Source organism: Pocillopora verrucosa, chromosome 9 (genome assembly GCF_036669915.1).
Source record: "Pocillopora verrucosa isolate sample1 chromosome 9, ASM3666991v2, whole genome shotgun sequence".
NCBI classification, from domain to species: Eukaryota; Metazoa; Cnidaria; class Anthozoa; order Scleractinia; family Pocilloporidae; genus Pocillopora; species Pocillopora verrucosa.
In genome coordinates, this window is record NC_089320.1 from 12,212,069 (window position 1) to 12,228,304 (window position 16,236).

At 37.4% G+C, this 16,236-nt stretch overlaps 2 protein-coding genes across 2 annotated transcripts; both read right to left on the bottom strand.

The window, feature by feature from the left end:
* Nucleotides 1-1,636: 1,636 nt before the first annotated feature.
* Nucleotides 1,637-7,319, bottom strand: LOC131797105 (uncharacterized). Its single transcript, XM_059114725.2, has 7 exons — nt 7,211-7,319; nt 6,647-6,893; nt 4,253-5,517; nt 3,288-3,431; nt 2,755-2,888; nt 2,410-2,572; nt 1,637-2,008 (listed from the first exon to the last, which is right to left on the bottom strand). Exons 1-7 carry the CDS (start codon nt 7,317-7,319, stop codon nt 1,809-1,811), a joined length of 2,262 nt encoding a protein of 753 aa, XP_058970708.2. The 3' UTR covers nt 1,637-1,808.
* A 5,698-nt stretch (nt 7,320-13,017) lies between these two features.
* LOC131797106 (substance-K receptor-like) lies at nt 13,018-14,543 on the bottom strand. Its single transcript, XM_059114726.2, has one exon. The coding sequence runs from the start codon at nt 14,459-14,461 to the stop codon at nt 13,328-13,330; it is 1,134 nt and encodes a 377-aa protein (XP_058970709.2). The 5' UTR covers nt 14,462-14,543; the 3' UTR covers nt 13,018-13,327.
* Between the last annotated feature and the right edge of the window lie 1,693 nt (nt 14,544-16,236).

Consider the following 16,236-nt stretch of genomic DNA (forward strand, 5'->3'; position numbering starts at 1 on the left):
TCAATGGGATGTTTTCCGAAAAAAAATGTATATTTCTAAGATTTAAACTCGTCATCTTGATCTGTGTTAAATTCACAGTAATAATTAGTTCCAAAAAACCCCTGCTTGCTTTCACAGTTTTCATTAAAAAATTTAGACGCAATGTTTACATTTCGGCTTTTGAAAGGTTTTTTTTTAAAATATAGCTGTCAGAGTTTCCTTATCTGTCTCATCATAACAAAAGGCTCAGCTTATGTTAATAACGAGGAGCACTTTCAGAGGTCGAAGAGTCACATTTGATCAAATATATTATAGATCAGTTTTCTTAAGTTTTCTCCTTTTTGAAGTATAAACTTGGTTGGTGCTTGATCGTTACACAACGAGTCAAAAACCACTTAGTGATTGGTACCTTCTTGGTTATTTCAAGCCAAAAATAATCGCATACAGCAGTAAACGAAAAAAAAATCAATGTTTAAATTTATGGCTCGGAAAAAGATGTGACTTAAATAGTTCTTTAATTTCTTAAGGATGTTAAATAAAGCTTAAAAAAAAAACAAAAACAAACAACAAACAAACAAACAAAAAACAGAACAAAACAAAAGAAGAAAAAAACACTCAGAACCTGAAATGATTAGGTACTTACATTTTGTGCTCAAAATTAATTACATTCCCTGAGGACAACCTTAAATAAGGATTTTATTGCATCCTGACATTCAAAAGCATAGCACGTCACAGAAAGCTCGGAACAAATATGCGAAGAAGATCTGAGCAGTTCTTTTGGATTATGATTGTTTTGTTTTTCGATGGATTATAGAAATTGGTCATTCAAACTTTTTTAGCCGCGTAAAGGGTGGCTTGACACGTTAAAACCAATTCATAAATGAGAATTGATTTTACTGATTATCAGACAATCATAAACATGGAAATTCATTACACTGAAAGAGTACATATAGCGTTTATCAAACACTTGTTGACTTGAACAACAGGCACAACACAGATCGATCCTTCGATCAACCGAAACTTGTTTACACGAATTTTCTACAATTTCAAGTTTTTGCCGGTATATGATTTTTAATCCTATTTAATCACGATAACATACTTATTACAGCAATAACATCAATCGATGTTCGTGTGTTCATAAACATGGAAATTCATTACACTGGAAGAGTACATATAGCGTTTATCAAACACTTGTTGACTTGAGCAACAGGCACAACACAGATCGATCCTTCGATCAACCGAAACTTGTTTAGACGAATTTTCTACAATGTCAAGTTTTTGCCGGTATATGATTTTTAATCCTATTTAATAATGATAACATACTTATTACAGCAATAACATCAATCGATGTTCATGCGTTCGTGCACTAGTAGATTACATACATCAGTTATTTGCATCTGTGATCTATCGATGAACAGATGTGCTACAGCGAAAAAAAAAAAACGTGTGTAATTTCAATACTTTCATTACTACTAGTCATACCATTTACAATACAAACAATGATAATACTAGCTTCTAGTATTACGGTAAGCTAATTACCTTTAGCTAAGCAGCTTTGAAATCTTCATATTTAGTAAAGCAGCTCGTTTGAGTAATATGCCGAAAGTTTTCAGATGCATAATGATCTGACGCTCTGATGAAGGGCTAACGCTCGAAACGTCAGCTTTGAAACTTTTTATGATAGCCAATTTACGTAATTAACTCTGTTGATAATACCAAATTATCCCATAATAATCTGTGTTCGTTTTCACACGCACTATGTTACAGCTTTAATGGAAAGGCCGAAAGTCTCATTCTATTCCATGTGCATAAAAAGAGATTTATCTTCTTTAAGAACTTGTTCTCCCTTGTTCCCTGAGAACGATAGTAGAACCTTCAGCTCTTTCAACATCAGTGATTCCCAGAGTAGGTTGGTCACGAGCAGAGTTTGTTTGGGGTTCAACTGAACGACTTCTTCGATTAGAGAATCTCTCTTTGAAGAGACCACGCACCTTCTTAGTGGTAACAAAACACGAAGTGATGAATAACCCTGTAAAACATTGTATTTGTAAATGAGCTATATCGCATGAAATCAAGATAAGAGCATAGGAGCTATAATATTCTATCTTTGCGAGATATTGTCAAATTAAATATTGCGGTGCCTCCCAGTAAATCTTCTGCTCACGGGTTAAAGCCTAAATGGCAGACTTGAAATAAATCTTCTCCAAATTACGGAAGAATAAAGTCAACGAAATTAAACAAATTTTTTGGTTTTAATTGCCAAAAATTTAAATAGATACAAAAAAGAAAAGAAAGGAGATAAAAAAAAATCCTCGCGGCACTGAGAGTTTGCACAAGTACAGGATCTTTTTGGGATTGAGAAGAAACAAGGATTCGTAGCTTCGCTGTTACGCTCGGGTTAATCCAAATAACTCAAACCAGCTCGTTTACCTTGCATGCTGTTCAATACAGCGGAGGGATATTGTAAGAACTCTGTGTGTCTCCAATTAGCAGCAAGCTGCAGAATCCAGGTCAAACCCATGACTGTGGTCAGTTTGATGCAGATGAAAGTCAGAGAAGCTTTAGAGCTGTTAGATGCTGCAAGGGCGGCAGCCTGAGTGGAAGAAAAAAAGGAAAATAGAGTAAGGAAATTGCTTTAAGCCTTAGCTTTAGAGTAGTGTTTTCTTATGTCACATTGCTTCAGAACAGTAGATATCGTAGTTTAAACCAAGAACCTTGTATGAATCTGTTTAATACTCTCTGAAAGCTTCATGCTTCAATATTATATACGCGTACCTGTTGTAAATGACGAATGGCATACGCGCTTTTTGCGAAGCAGATTACATTGAAGATCAAAGCAGCGCTTACAGGCGTTACCATGACAACAGTTAGGGCTGTGCTATCTGATATCCAACAGAAGAGCAAATTTCCTATGGGAAAAAAATCTGAAAGTAAATTGCAACTTATTTCGTGATGCGAATGAAGAAGTTATTGTGGCCAATTGTTTGAACTTTTAATTTTATCTCATGAATGATTCGAATATATTCTCTACTTGTTTGAGCAAAAATTATCGAATTAGGGGATTTTTTTCATTGCACGTCATCAAACGTAGGTAAAGTAGTCAAGCTGGGAGTTTACATGTAGCTTGGATATAATTTTCAGGCTTCAGTTGTTCAAAGAGCGTATATAACACCATCCAACGGATAAATCGCTTTCCAGCGGATAAGAATGAATAGAACGAAATGCGCTATCCACCGGATAGAGATTTATCCAGATGATAGCATTGGTCACCCTTTGAACAACCGGGGCCTGATGTTTTGTTTACAAACCGTATCCGTATCCGACATGGAAAGTTCCAGTGAGGTCCAACACGATGCAAAATCCAACGATTACAGCAGGAAGTCCCCATCCCAGAATGCAATACTTGATGAAGATCTTTCTGGTGTCTGATGGTTGCCTACTTGTGTCAGCCACTAATTTGTTAAAGTAAAAGGAACACCGTTTAATGAGGCACATTTTCTTTATGAATTATCTGCATTGTCATTTCAGTTCGCCTCGGTTTTAATCCAAGTATGACGCGAATTGGCATAAAGGTTGTGGAGGAAGACCAGGGAAAAGGAAAAAGTGCCATGTATAGGTGAACGAACATTTCAGGACGATCACAATGTTTTGGCATTTGAACGACTTTTTTGTAAGTTTTCACGATTCAAATGTTTCTTATGATTCCTCCTTTTTTTTGTTATACACTATGACATTAAGGTATGGTTATGTTGTTATTGTTTGGCAGCTTGGAAATTGTTTTGAAAGCTAACATAAATAAGGAATGTTGACTAGCTATGAATAAAGGGGTAAGTTTCTAAAGAAACTGTGGTGCTGCGTCGGTGGGAGAGTATAGCAGGTAATTTAGTGTTAAAAACTGAATTGAAAAGGTAAATTAGCCACCGCAAAGGGTAAAAAAGCTAACGCTCGAAACGTCAGCTTTTTTACCCTTTATGGTAGCTAATTTACCTTTTCAACTCAGTTGTTAACACTAAATTACCTGCTGACACTAGTTGTGGTCACGTAAGTGCGTTTCCCACCGAATACAGTGAATTGCATCTGTGTGTCTGTATAATAAGGGTGTTGCTTTTCGGGATACTGAAATAATTAAATTTCTGAGGCGATTGTTTGCTTCGTTTGGGGTGAATTACATAGCATGAAGTGAGTGCACCTTTGACAATCAACCAGGCCTTAGCGGTTGGAATTTCCTCTGGGTGTAGGTTGCTCTCGGTCCCCGTATAAAGGGTTGACTTACCTGTTGGAGTAAAGGTACTTGCTGTATCAAAGGCCATAACGGCCATCCATGAAAATGCGGAAAGAGCGAAGAAATGAATTAAAATGGCCACTGCTTGACAGAGGATAGGGACTTCTGTTGACTTCTTTGCGCTGAGGAAAAATGCTTGATAACACAATAACGCTCCGGAGAGATTGATCACACATCTCCCGGGCAGATTTCTCAGTTCTTTAAAAGACAGGTAAACAGCGAGAAGAAAACACAGCGAGACGATGGACAAAATCATAGCGGCAAAGGTGATGTGAACCAGCACTAAACTGTCATTTTCATATTTCGTGAGTGCATCTAATGGTCCAGGCTGGGCTGTTGGGCACAAATTAGAAACATCGTTTCCCTGCAATCTTATGAAATCGTCGTCATATGAAATCCGACTTGCTGTCAATGTCACAAGGGTTTTGTTTGACGACAAGCTTGCCCGAATTGATTGATTATTTGCTAGAATCAAAGCTTGGCAAGTGCAGTTGTTGATGCCAGTTGATGTACAGTTAAGCACTTGCGAAGACATGTTGAAAACTTGAAATCGCGGAGCTTCAGTATTGATCGTAGGTTGTGATTTCTCTCCCGATTCGGTTGTGAATTTTACGTTTGGGCTCACATCAAGAAGGATTCGTAATGGAGGTGTGTAGGGTGGGCCTACACTCGATATCCCAGGTGAGTTAGTTCGCTGAGGAATTAGCCATCCCTCTTGATTACACAAAGCACAGTGAGGATTCCTGTAGCTTCTTTTACCATCAACTGTGAAGACCATGGAATACAAAGCACACAATTCTCGAACAATAGGCAAGATGTTTGACTTGTTCGAAGCGCAGCGTGCATCCTTTACCACACAACTTCTATAATGGCCTGTAAGGTTGTGAGTTGGTGCGTATTTCCAGGAACAATCTTCGTGCTCCTTCAAAAACTTCGTCAAAGCAGTGATGTTCGGAGCAGGTGGATTTCCTGTGGTACTTTTGCACGAAATACTTAAAGCCCAGAAACTTGCATTTTCTTCATAATTACATTTGGCACAAGCGATGCTTCTATATGTTACATTTTTGGCAGAGACAGCGAGTTCTTTTTGTAAAGTCATATTTAACTGTTGGACAGTCAGGGTATGGCAGTCTTTGGTGCTCTGATTTTCGTGCGAACTGCAAGTAGATCGCATGATTACCCCGGACCATAAATAGCTGTTGACATCTCCACATTCCTTATCCTGAAGTAGTGCATTACTACTACTCTGAATGCAGCTGAGGACGACATATTAAGAGGTGTTAAAGGCTTGTTAAGACATAAGAAACGGTTTTCAAACGAAGTTTTAGTGACCTCCGTCTAATTGCTCTCTTTATTCTAATATTGTTTAATCAGGCTTCTAACTCGCTCCCTCCCACAACGTATTGTATGATAACTTCAAATGACAGATGCCTAAGCGACCGTGGGCCCCGGTAGTTCTCAAGATTCACGGAAGATACCAGACCCGAACTAGCTAATTTTTTTCATCAGTTTTGTCTACATTCGAAATCGAAATCTAAATAGTTTTGAAAATGGAACTATCAAAATATCAGAAAAGTCAGAAAGAAAGGAATGGTTTTTCAGTAAATATCTGCCGAGCTACTCTCGTTCGATAGAGGTTTATAGTGATGGCTTCGAGCTCAAAATGTTAGCTTTACTTTTGAAGAACTGGCCATGAGCTTTTCTAAATTACTTTTCTGATTTTGGTTCATTCAAATCCGTGGACCAGTTTTATGATACCGCTGAATTTGAAACGACTTCCACAGCTCGAAATACGGCTAATTTCGAAAAAAAAAATCCCCATGTATGGAGAGAATAAGATGTATAACTTTCCAGCGAAATCCAGATGGGTTCAGGGCTGTAGGGAGGACCAGTTAAAAACGCCGCCAGTAGAAGAGGGTGACTAAAAGCGAGAGGAAAAAAGCGAATAAAGGATAAAAGGAAGGTTCTGCAAATATTTTGGATGTAATATCAGAAGCAGTAAATCCTGTGGCGAATAAATGCGATGGTAACGGTGTTAAACCTTGAGAATCGGATGTAAGATAAATTGAGGGGCACTAGCCCAACCCTTTGCATTATTTCTTTTCAACTTACAATTCATTCATTCCTCTTTTCATTGTTAAAATTAAAAATACCAGTGTAAAATAATTTCTGTTGTCAAGCGAGGGGAAATCTTTACCCTAACAAATGATAATGCTAAACATCCAGATTTTCTCAGAAAAAAACTAATTCGAACGCTTAACGAACTCCACCGTTTTCTGACCTTTTCTTGTCACTATGCAACGGTGGATACTAGTGACCCTCAATCGAAACTATTACTTTTCTCGGCAAATCCAGTTTATTTAGGGACTCCTAGCTTACAATTACCTCGAGTAAAAATTCAGGCAACAGTCACCAAACATTTTGCATGCGTTGTCACAGTAACAGGTCATGTCCTTTTTCCTTTCTTCGCTGAAACATCTGCCTTTGCATGACTGGTGTTTCGAAGTCTTCTGTCTTTTAACCTCATAGAAAAACGACTTTCCTTCCGGGGGAGTAACATTCTGACGACGGAAAATATCTCTCAGACTAAGATTCTGTCCTTTGTAACGCACGATGAAGTCGTCCTTTGAATCTGAATCAGGAAGAAAACAAAATCATCTTGCAATTGGCGGCGCTCGCGTTTACTCAAAAGATAACTCTTTTTGAAAGATAATACAATACAATCTTCCTCTTTTTATGAACTTCTCAGTATTCCTGTCCTCTGGCACAGTTTATTTGAAGAAATGGCTTTAAAATACTCAGTTTTAGAGCCAACACTTTCAACTCTGAACCAAAAAGGTATCTTCTAAACCAGAAGGAAAAAGTCAACATTTTCTGGGTGGTGTAAATATTTTTTGTAGGTATATCTTGCGAAGATAAATGTGTAAAAAGGTAAACTGAATTACTTACAGACTAAAACTGGAAGGTTATTCGAACCGTCAGCGATTCCTTGTTCCGGAACAGCAAGACTCAAAAACACAACACCTAAGTACGTAAGGCTTGAAGTGCGTAGGTTCATTTCGAAGTAAACAAAAAAATTACGCAGTTGAAAAATTTATCAAAAAATGAATCGAACTTTCACATCGACCTGAAGCTGCAGCTCACTGTAAATGACTTCATGGAGTGAATCTCTTTGAAGTACTGCAAATTTGGATTCGGTTTTTAATTAAGCCAACACTTACTTAGTACTTCATTGTTTACCCAAAGTTCAATTATCAATCCTCTTGTTCAGTCTAGAGTAATTGAAAAATGAACTTTTTCCAGACCATCCTTTTTGTAGCATGCCGAATTTTTTTATATTTCGATCACAAAGCAATTCAGTTTCTGAAGGATGAAAAAAAAGATATCGACGCACTGGAAGGATGTTCAAAAAAACAAATTAATCTGCCATATGAATCGGAAGTGCCATTTTCTCGAAAACAAATATAAAAATGTGAGAGAAATAGCTGGTAGATCTTTGTGTGTTACTTTTGTTTACATATAATATATTACTAGACCAACATGATAAATTTTAGCGTCACACTGATGCCGCAAACTGTTTTATCATAAAATATTAACTACATAATATTAACATCTGTAAAACAGATCTACTTCATGTCATAAAATTAAAGAAAAGCAGCTTCAAGTCCGTCACCTTAAAACAATACTATTGACCGTTATATGCAAGTAAACAAAAATCAGTCTGTTGACTTTGATTCTATATGAAACCCTTGAAAATTGAATAAAGTAACGTTTTTAATCTCAGATTAAATTAACATTTATTAAAAGAGAGCTAAATTTAATTTAGGACGAAAAAAGGGGTATTGTAATAAATTATTAGAAGTCATGTTAACAACTCTTTCGCATCAGCATAACAACTCACGTGCCTGGGTTCATTTTAGGTTTAGTCTGATCTTGTGCTGAGTCAGTCTTATACTAGTGAATTAGCAAGAAGTTGTAATATATAGAGAAGCTGTTCACAGCCTGCTTAAAACGCTGTTTTGCAAAGCCTGGAAGTTCCAAATCAAATGGAAAACCTTAGCATACAACAATGATTCAGCGCGCGCAATTTGTTGCGTTTATAAACACTGTTTGATGACATCATAGCCTCTCAACACGTATACCAGGGAATTCGTTGAGGCTTACTGCTCTCGTGAGCCGTTGCACCATCTTTTCCAGCCAAAACTTAAGAATATTCTTCTTGAAATCCATCTGAAAGTTTCATGAACGGAATTGAAAAGTTTGTTACTGTAGTTTTGTTAGTAACGACAACATGCGGATTTTTTGGGAGATGCGAGTCTAATCCAGAGAGTCATTTATGCGGTAAGCATTCTTGCCGACACATTTTGTTACTGATGGTTAGATAATACCAACAAAACAGAATCAATTATCTTTAGCTTTAAGGCCAAAGGCTTCCAGTACACAACTGTCACAGAAATTAACGTTCCTGTCGGGAAATTAGATATAGTTTATTTGAAATTTTAATTTTGGCTCTGTTTCGGCTTCATAATGCAAAGTTCTTGGGTTGTTTCCTCTAAAAGTCAATAAAACTGTTTTAAAATCAATGAATACCTTGACCGATATCAGAGGTCAAGCAAAATCAATTTCCACAAATGTATACTAGAAGTGATCTGGCACAGATGATATATTTTCGTTTCAATTGGCCTTGTAATTCCGTTTTTTGCGACCTTTTGTGCTTTGCCTCTTTTGTTAAACTAGTGTCATGTTTTCGTTTTTAATCTTCCAGTATTTGTCAAATCTTGGTGGAAGACGATTTTAAGACCTCAGGCAGATTTTAGTAGTTATATTACAGCCATGCTATTGATTGCTGTTTTTGAGGTAAAAGAAATCACTCTTATTTTTATTGTTCAACAAACTGAGGTTGTCAGCCTACTCTTTTAGTTTTTAGTTTTTATTTAAAATAAAAGTTTATCCCAGAAGCTATGTCCTTTTCTATGTCCCCACAATTAAACAGACTATCTCTAAATAAAGACTGATCATTTTGAAAGAACCTCCAAACGATATTATAAAATTGCTCTAGAACATGTAAAAAAAATCCGCTTCGTGCTCCGTAAACAAGAAAGAGTATATGTGCCTACTACAGCTAGAAAGGTCTACAGACGAAAACACACTTGACTTAATGGTACGTAATTTTCTAAAATCTTTGAGTTACTAAAAAAATTTCCACAGCCTAGCTTCTGTGAAGTACCAAGGATGATCTAGCTTACGTATTTGTTTTATACAAGAATGGTCGTTAAGCTCTGCTACTTTAAAAATAATCTCCTGTCCCTGCAAAAAGGGATACGTCTTTTAATGAAGGGAGGTAACAATACTTATAATATTCTTGGGTCAAAGAAAATATCCTACAACTTGAGGGAGACTATGAAATACTAGCTGAGAAAGATAGAAAAACTTCAAAGGAAAAAAAATTTACCCCTAAAGGAACAGGGATGGCTAAGGATGGAAAAGATAAAATAGAGTTGTAATTTTTTTTTGACTGACTTGCCCCTTGAATAAATACTGAGTGACCCCTTACATTGGCTTATAAATAATACGATCTTCAATTTTATCGTGGCAGCGGGAACAAAATCTTTTGGAGGAAGGTGACGATGATCTACCGATAATTGAGGATGATGAATTTCCGTTTGACTTTGAGGAAGATCCAGAAGAAGACATGGAGGGTTGCACAAATGACAAAGACACAACCACGGCCAATTCTTTTCATCCTAAACTGGTACCACTCCTAGTCAGTATGTTCTTCATGCTGTTCAACATAATAATGGTAAGTTCATTCAGCTACTCTGGCATTATAACTAGTTTGGCAAAACTGCGTCCGGTTAGAACTGCCAATGAAAAATCAAGAAAACACTTTTGACTCTTTAGGGAAACGTATTGTCTCCATTATGTTCAGATCTGCATTATCTCTGTGTGTGTCAAATATTGGAAAAGTTGAAAGCTGAATTTTGCTACGAATTGAACACAACCTTCGCTCCAAAACTATACTGAGTGCAGTAAACGATCAAGTGGTCGTCAAAGTGATCTCTGCCGCCAATTATGCAATTGGTGCTATTGATCAGAGCGAATAGAGTTAAACTCTATAAAAGCAGATCAGTTTAAAGTTTTTCCAAAGCCGTCTGTTGCAATCTCTTCCTGTTATGCACAACCACGTCACGTTGCCCTTTTCTGGTTGTCACGTGAGACTTTTGAGTCGTTCCATATTTCAAAGCCGCTTTCAATGTCGTCAAAGTCACCATTATATTTCACAACTTAGTCGTCCATTCAACCAGAGAAGAGTAAAATGATACTTAGAAAGTTTTGTTACCGTTGCCCTCACTGTCCTCAGAAGTCCTTAACCAACTAATTACTTTTTTCCTTGTGGTAGGTGATTGTGCTTTTTGGTGAGGGCGGAAAAACGATCAGACTTGAAAAAGAGCAATTGTAGCATAAGCGTCAGTTTTTGTAATTAACATATGTCCTGTTAACTCTGTAAGAAGATTATGATAATAAAATGCCCTATCGTCTTTTTTAAGCAGAAAGCATGCACTGACTCGAATACGAACCATCAATTTACCCATGCGGGATGGTGATGTACAAGCAACTATGTGAGTCTGTAGGTTTGTAGTAAACACGAGTGCTTAAACTGTTGCCTTCAATTGAAATTTTGATGCCTAGAAAAGCCAAAGAAGTGTTAGAAATTTCCCATGTTTATTTAAGAGCCGGGTGAAAGGAATTGACGGCGGTTATAAATTGAGATAGCTCCTCTCTGGTAGAAGAGGTAGCGCCGATGCAGTCGTCAATACAACGGCCGTAGAGTTCAGGTCTGGGGCCGTGGTATTGACTAACTTACATATTTACTTCATGTGTTCATCGTCGCATCCATCACACGTCAAGAATTCCATATCTTTTTCACAGTTTCTCAGACTTCGTCGTTTATGTATTTTTCCGAAAAATCAGAGGCAATGTGCTAGTTTTTCGATAAACGTAGCTATCCTGTTCTATCGTTCAAGCGGGCCACCACCGTGCCCTACAAATTGATCGACAGCAAGCACCACAAACGGCGGATAGAGAAAACACTGACCGCATTCCATTCACTCTCACATTTCACCCTCACAACCACGCAGTTAAATCTATTATTCTTAAAAACTTTAAATTACTCCAAAACGATTCGGAGACTGGTACTATCTTTTCGCAACCTCCACTAATTTCATTCAAACGTGACCAAAAAATAGGTAACTTTTTGGTCAGAAGTTTATTTCAAACTAATGACCAACCTGGAACTTTCAAATACGCTCGCTCACGATGCACAACTTGTCCTTTCATTCATAAGGTAGAGAAAATGTCAGGACCTAAGAGATTCGTTAGGATCACCGATCACTTTACGTGGACCTCCGCCAATGTCATTTACTGCATAACTTGCACTTATTAAAAAAAATTTATACCTTGGTGAAAGAGGAAGACGACTAGGTGACCGATTCCGAGAACACCGTCGCGAAGTAGATGGAAATGACAAGGACGCATTCAAACCAGTCACTAGACACTTTAATCTCCCTAATCATTCTAAAGAGCGTATGGTAGTTTGCGGCCTTTCCCTACATCTAGGTAGTTCGGAAAGCCGCAAAACATATCTTCCAAATCGGCACTCCTAATCCCCATGGTATTAATGAGCACTTTTTATTCTACTAATTTATTCTTGTTTTCTCGTCACCATATTCCCAACAATAGCGTGGCTCCATTTTCTGCACACAAACCCGCACACAACCCACAATTCCTCCAATCGCCCTGACGAATGGCTAACGCTGGAAAAGTCAGCCTTTAAAATCGATCTTTACGGTGGCTAATTTACGTTTTCAAGTCAGTTGTTAACACTAAATTACCTGTTATAATTTCCCGCTGACACAGCACTACAGTTTCTTTAAAAGCTCACTCCCTTTATAACTGCATTGGTGACGAGATATCAAACGCCTCAAATACTACACGATTTTCACTGAGTCATACATAATAACCCGACTAGGAAGAAATATACAGTAGCAGGGGTAAAGTGCTACGACTCCCACAACCAACAAATTTTTATTGGAAATTTGCTATTCTATGGTACCATGAAATTCTATTCAATGTTATTGAACAATTTTAATACAAGGTGCTATATTTCAAATTGCCAAAAAATTACGGTTTTTTTTACGTTCTTGTAAATCACTCTACTTTTTATGCATGTCGATTCCTAATTACATTTTAAATCATTTGTTTTGCATGTCCGCCGGAGCCTTCGTGACGGCCTCAAACCTTCAGAAATTTGAATAAATATATTGTTCCAAAAACTAAAGAAATGCCGCCTCTATGATTGAAAATCAATCAAACTGTGACAGTTGCTTTACCTAAGTACGTATTGACGAATTCAATTTTCTCTTGTCTTCTTGCTATTTGTTTAATACGTTGCGGTAAAAGAAACAGCTTTTTTCCAGCACTGAATTAAATGCACTTACATTGACTTGGCTCGCTAAAAAACATTTCACAACAGAGGTGACACTAGTATTACCAAACTGACAGCCTCCAACAGAACCCAGTTATTTTAAAAATCTCGCTTTAATGTGATACATATAACACTTTTGTGCCTATGCATATACGCTGATTTCAACGGGATTGAATTTTTCATCAAGAAATTCTTACATATTTTTCCATTTTAGTTGAGTGAATTTTGTTATTCTTATAACGTACCATGTAAAAAATGGGAAATTATTTTTAAACCCAGACCTTTAAGTTATTACACGGTTTATTTGCACATTCACAGAAATATATTTTTCCCTGTAAAACTTCTCTGGTCGCCTTTCGCCGTTGTGAAAAATTGGGTAATGTGAGGTAATAGCTCAAGTCGATTAAGCCCTCTATTTCGGCAGGTAATAATGTGAAGGAAAACTATCAAGAGCATGACCACCAACACTATTGAAAGCCACCTGTATTAATTAAAAAGGTTTGCTTACCAGAAATGTTTCCCGTAAGCGTTCCAATTTTACTCTTAGGAAGGGAAAACATGTTTATCGCTCAAATTTACGATTACAGAGAGGATAATTTTTGAATTTCCTGCTCAATTCGTATGCTGATACTTCCGTTACTGTCCCAAGCTCCGTGCCACCTGACGGATCTTAGCGAATCTTCTCTTTGCGAACGTCTTTTACAGAAGTTAGCTCTAGCTAGGATCTTTTTAAACCCTCTGCGGTAGTTTTCACTAAAAATTGCGTACAAACATGGATTTAGCGCGCTGTTCATGTGAGCTAAAAGAAGACGGACGTACAACCAATCACATGAAAGGTCACGACCATAAGCATACATACAAAGTCTGACATAGTAAAGAAACCAGCAGAGTACAAAAGCGGTAACCACGATGGAAACCAAGCGAAGAACCTTTTTTTTGACAACTTCTCTGCGTCGGAATCCTTCACCGCTGTTGGACGAATTTTCTGGAGTGAGCCCAGGTGTTTTTCTTCGCTTTAGTGTCACAATAATTGTGGTGTAGAAGACAACGATCATTAAAAGAGGAACAGAAAATATGGCTATCATGTTAAAGTGATAGTAAATTCTCTTAACCCCTTTACCGAATTTCTCGTCTAGTTTAAGGTTACAATAGGGTTTGCCGTCTGATTCGCTTGTGATGATTTCCACTGCGTATATGGTTGGAATACGAAACGCTACTGCGACCAGCCATGTGCAAAGGATGATCACTTTACAGATTCGCGTGGAAACTAAAGGTTTTAACGGGAAGACCACTGCATTGAAACGATCGAAGCTTATGGCAACCACAGTGAAGATGGAAACTATCATCGGAACCTGATTGAGAAGGATGGACATTTTACAAAAGATCTCACCGGTTATTCCACCAACGACCCATTCGAATCCCTCAAAAGCCATCGTGAACATTCTGGGCATATAGAGTGTAATTATAAGATCTGCAACGGCCATGTTGACAATGTAAAAATTCACCGTTGTCCACATGCGCTGATTTTTGAAAACAACGGCAACCACCATCGAGTTTCCAATCAAGGAGATTGCAATTATGAGGATATATGGAAGAATACGAGCAAATTTGATCGCAGATGCATCGTCGTGGAAACAACCAGACTCTGGCACTGGATCAGTCATGTTGGCGGACGAAGTGTTTTGAATTGGCGCGAATGTTGGGGCTTTTGCCATTGTAATACCGGGAAATGATGACGATCAAGTATGTCTAGGAAGGGTTAAGTGTCTAAAACTTGAGTTGACGTCGGACTCAAGGATTTTTTTACACTACTGAATTGAAAGAAGCATTGAGCAGCAGCTAAAGCAAATAGCAAATATGTGTCAAGTCTTAATTAAAGAAAATGTTATTTGATGCCAAAAGCATGTCAAATGCTATGCACATTGCGTAACACGACAAGATGTCAAGAGAGACAGTAAAATTGGAACACCTTAAAATGTGTTTTTACCGGAAGAATATTGAAACCAAAATAGACAGGGGTTTGGGGTAGGAAATAGAATATTTTTAATATCAGCTTCGCGAAAAAAACACTTTTTCTTTAATCAACTTATGGTCAAATCAAAAATCGGCGCAAACGTGAAGTATAGACCGTAAATCAATGCACAATTGACCGAATAAATAAGCCAGGACCGAAATAAGACATAAAAATCATCTCTCTTGTGACCTTATACAAAAGTACCTTTAAGAAGCGCGGCATTAAGTCGTCGCTTCAATTTTACCTGTTTATTCGACACAGGTGAACTATTATCACCCAAAATAATAAACTGATGTAAGACTATCTATTTCACGTAAATAACGTGCGCGCTAGAAATTAACTTCGATTGATGTACGGAAATGGAAAAAAAAAGGTTAAAACCTAAATTAAGAGCTACGACGCATATGGTAATTATCGTAGTAATGTGACCTTTTTCGCTTGAGCCAATCGCTTTCTCATTTTAACCGCCTCTGGAATCAACATGTATGAATTTCGGACGGCAGCTTAGGGAATTTTAATGAAACCTTTTAGTCCTGTACGCCATAAACCATTTCTTGTGGGGAGCGCAGGAAACTGTCTATTGTATTGTTTGTACAAGGCGAAATAATTTTTATTGTTGTTTGTATTTCATTTCATGAGGCTCTATGCAGGAACTGTCAATGTCTGTTCATTTCCTCTGTCACGAGAACACCTGTTTGGAGAACTTGCCAGTCTACTTAAGAGGCACTTTAAAACAGATCTTATTTTCATGACTTAATTTGGTTTTGTTCTCGAGAAAGAGAAAAAAAATAAACGAGACAAAACAAAAAGGGCAGGGAACAACAGTTTAAAACAGCAAAACTGAAAAGAAAAGAAACCAACAATGAATAAATTGGGGGTCAGAATTTCGCACCTCAAAAGCATGAATGCCTTTCGATGGCTTTTAAAAAGAGCTTTTTAAAGCCGCGTCCGATTTTATCGAGATCAAATGACATCAATATTTCCGGCTTGCTCTCGGTTGTCATGACGTTTTAGGGAAAACGATGTTTGACGATCGGAAATCGAAACCAGCATATAGCCGCAAACGCTAATCACACGTATTTCAAACTTTACTAGAACAAACTTGACACATTGTTGAATACGGTAACTGAAAATGACAAAATTACAAACACGCGAATGAGCATAAAATAACTTACATCGTATGAGTGAAAGTACTGGAAAACGACAAAGCGAGATAAACAAGGATACTTACAAGACGAATGTGACCAACCCAAAAACGAAAACATGAAACCCAGAGCTAGATATGTAACGGTAATTTTCACAAACTAGACAACTAACCAAATAAATTACGCGCAACCAATATATATACGATATGCAAATAAATATAACAAGTACAAAACTGGTAACTGACAAAGGACACTAATGGAAGACGAGAAAATAAACACCTAACACGAAACTATGAAACACCAACACTAACAAAAAATAATAGTACAAATT

Coding starts and splice junctions, on each gene's coding strand:
- LOC131797105 (XM_059114725.2), bottom strand. CDS start 7,319: ATGAACCTACGCACTTCAAGCCTTACGTACTTAGGTGTTGTGTTTTTG. Junction 6,894..7,210: donor TAACCTTCCAGTTTTAGTCT/GTAAGTAATTCA, acceptor TTCCTGATTCAG/ATTCAAAGGACGACTTCATC. Junction 5,518..6,646: donor TGCCTGAATTTTTACTCGAG/GTAATTGTAAGC, acceptor TGTCGTCCTCAG/CTGCATTCAGAGTAGTAGTA.
- LOC131797106 (XM_059114726.2), bottom strand. CDS start 14,461: ATGGCAAAAGCCCCAACATTCGCGCCAATTCAAAACACTTCGTCCGCC.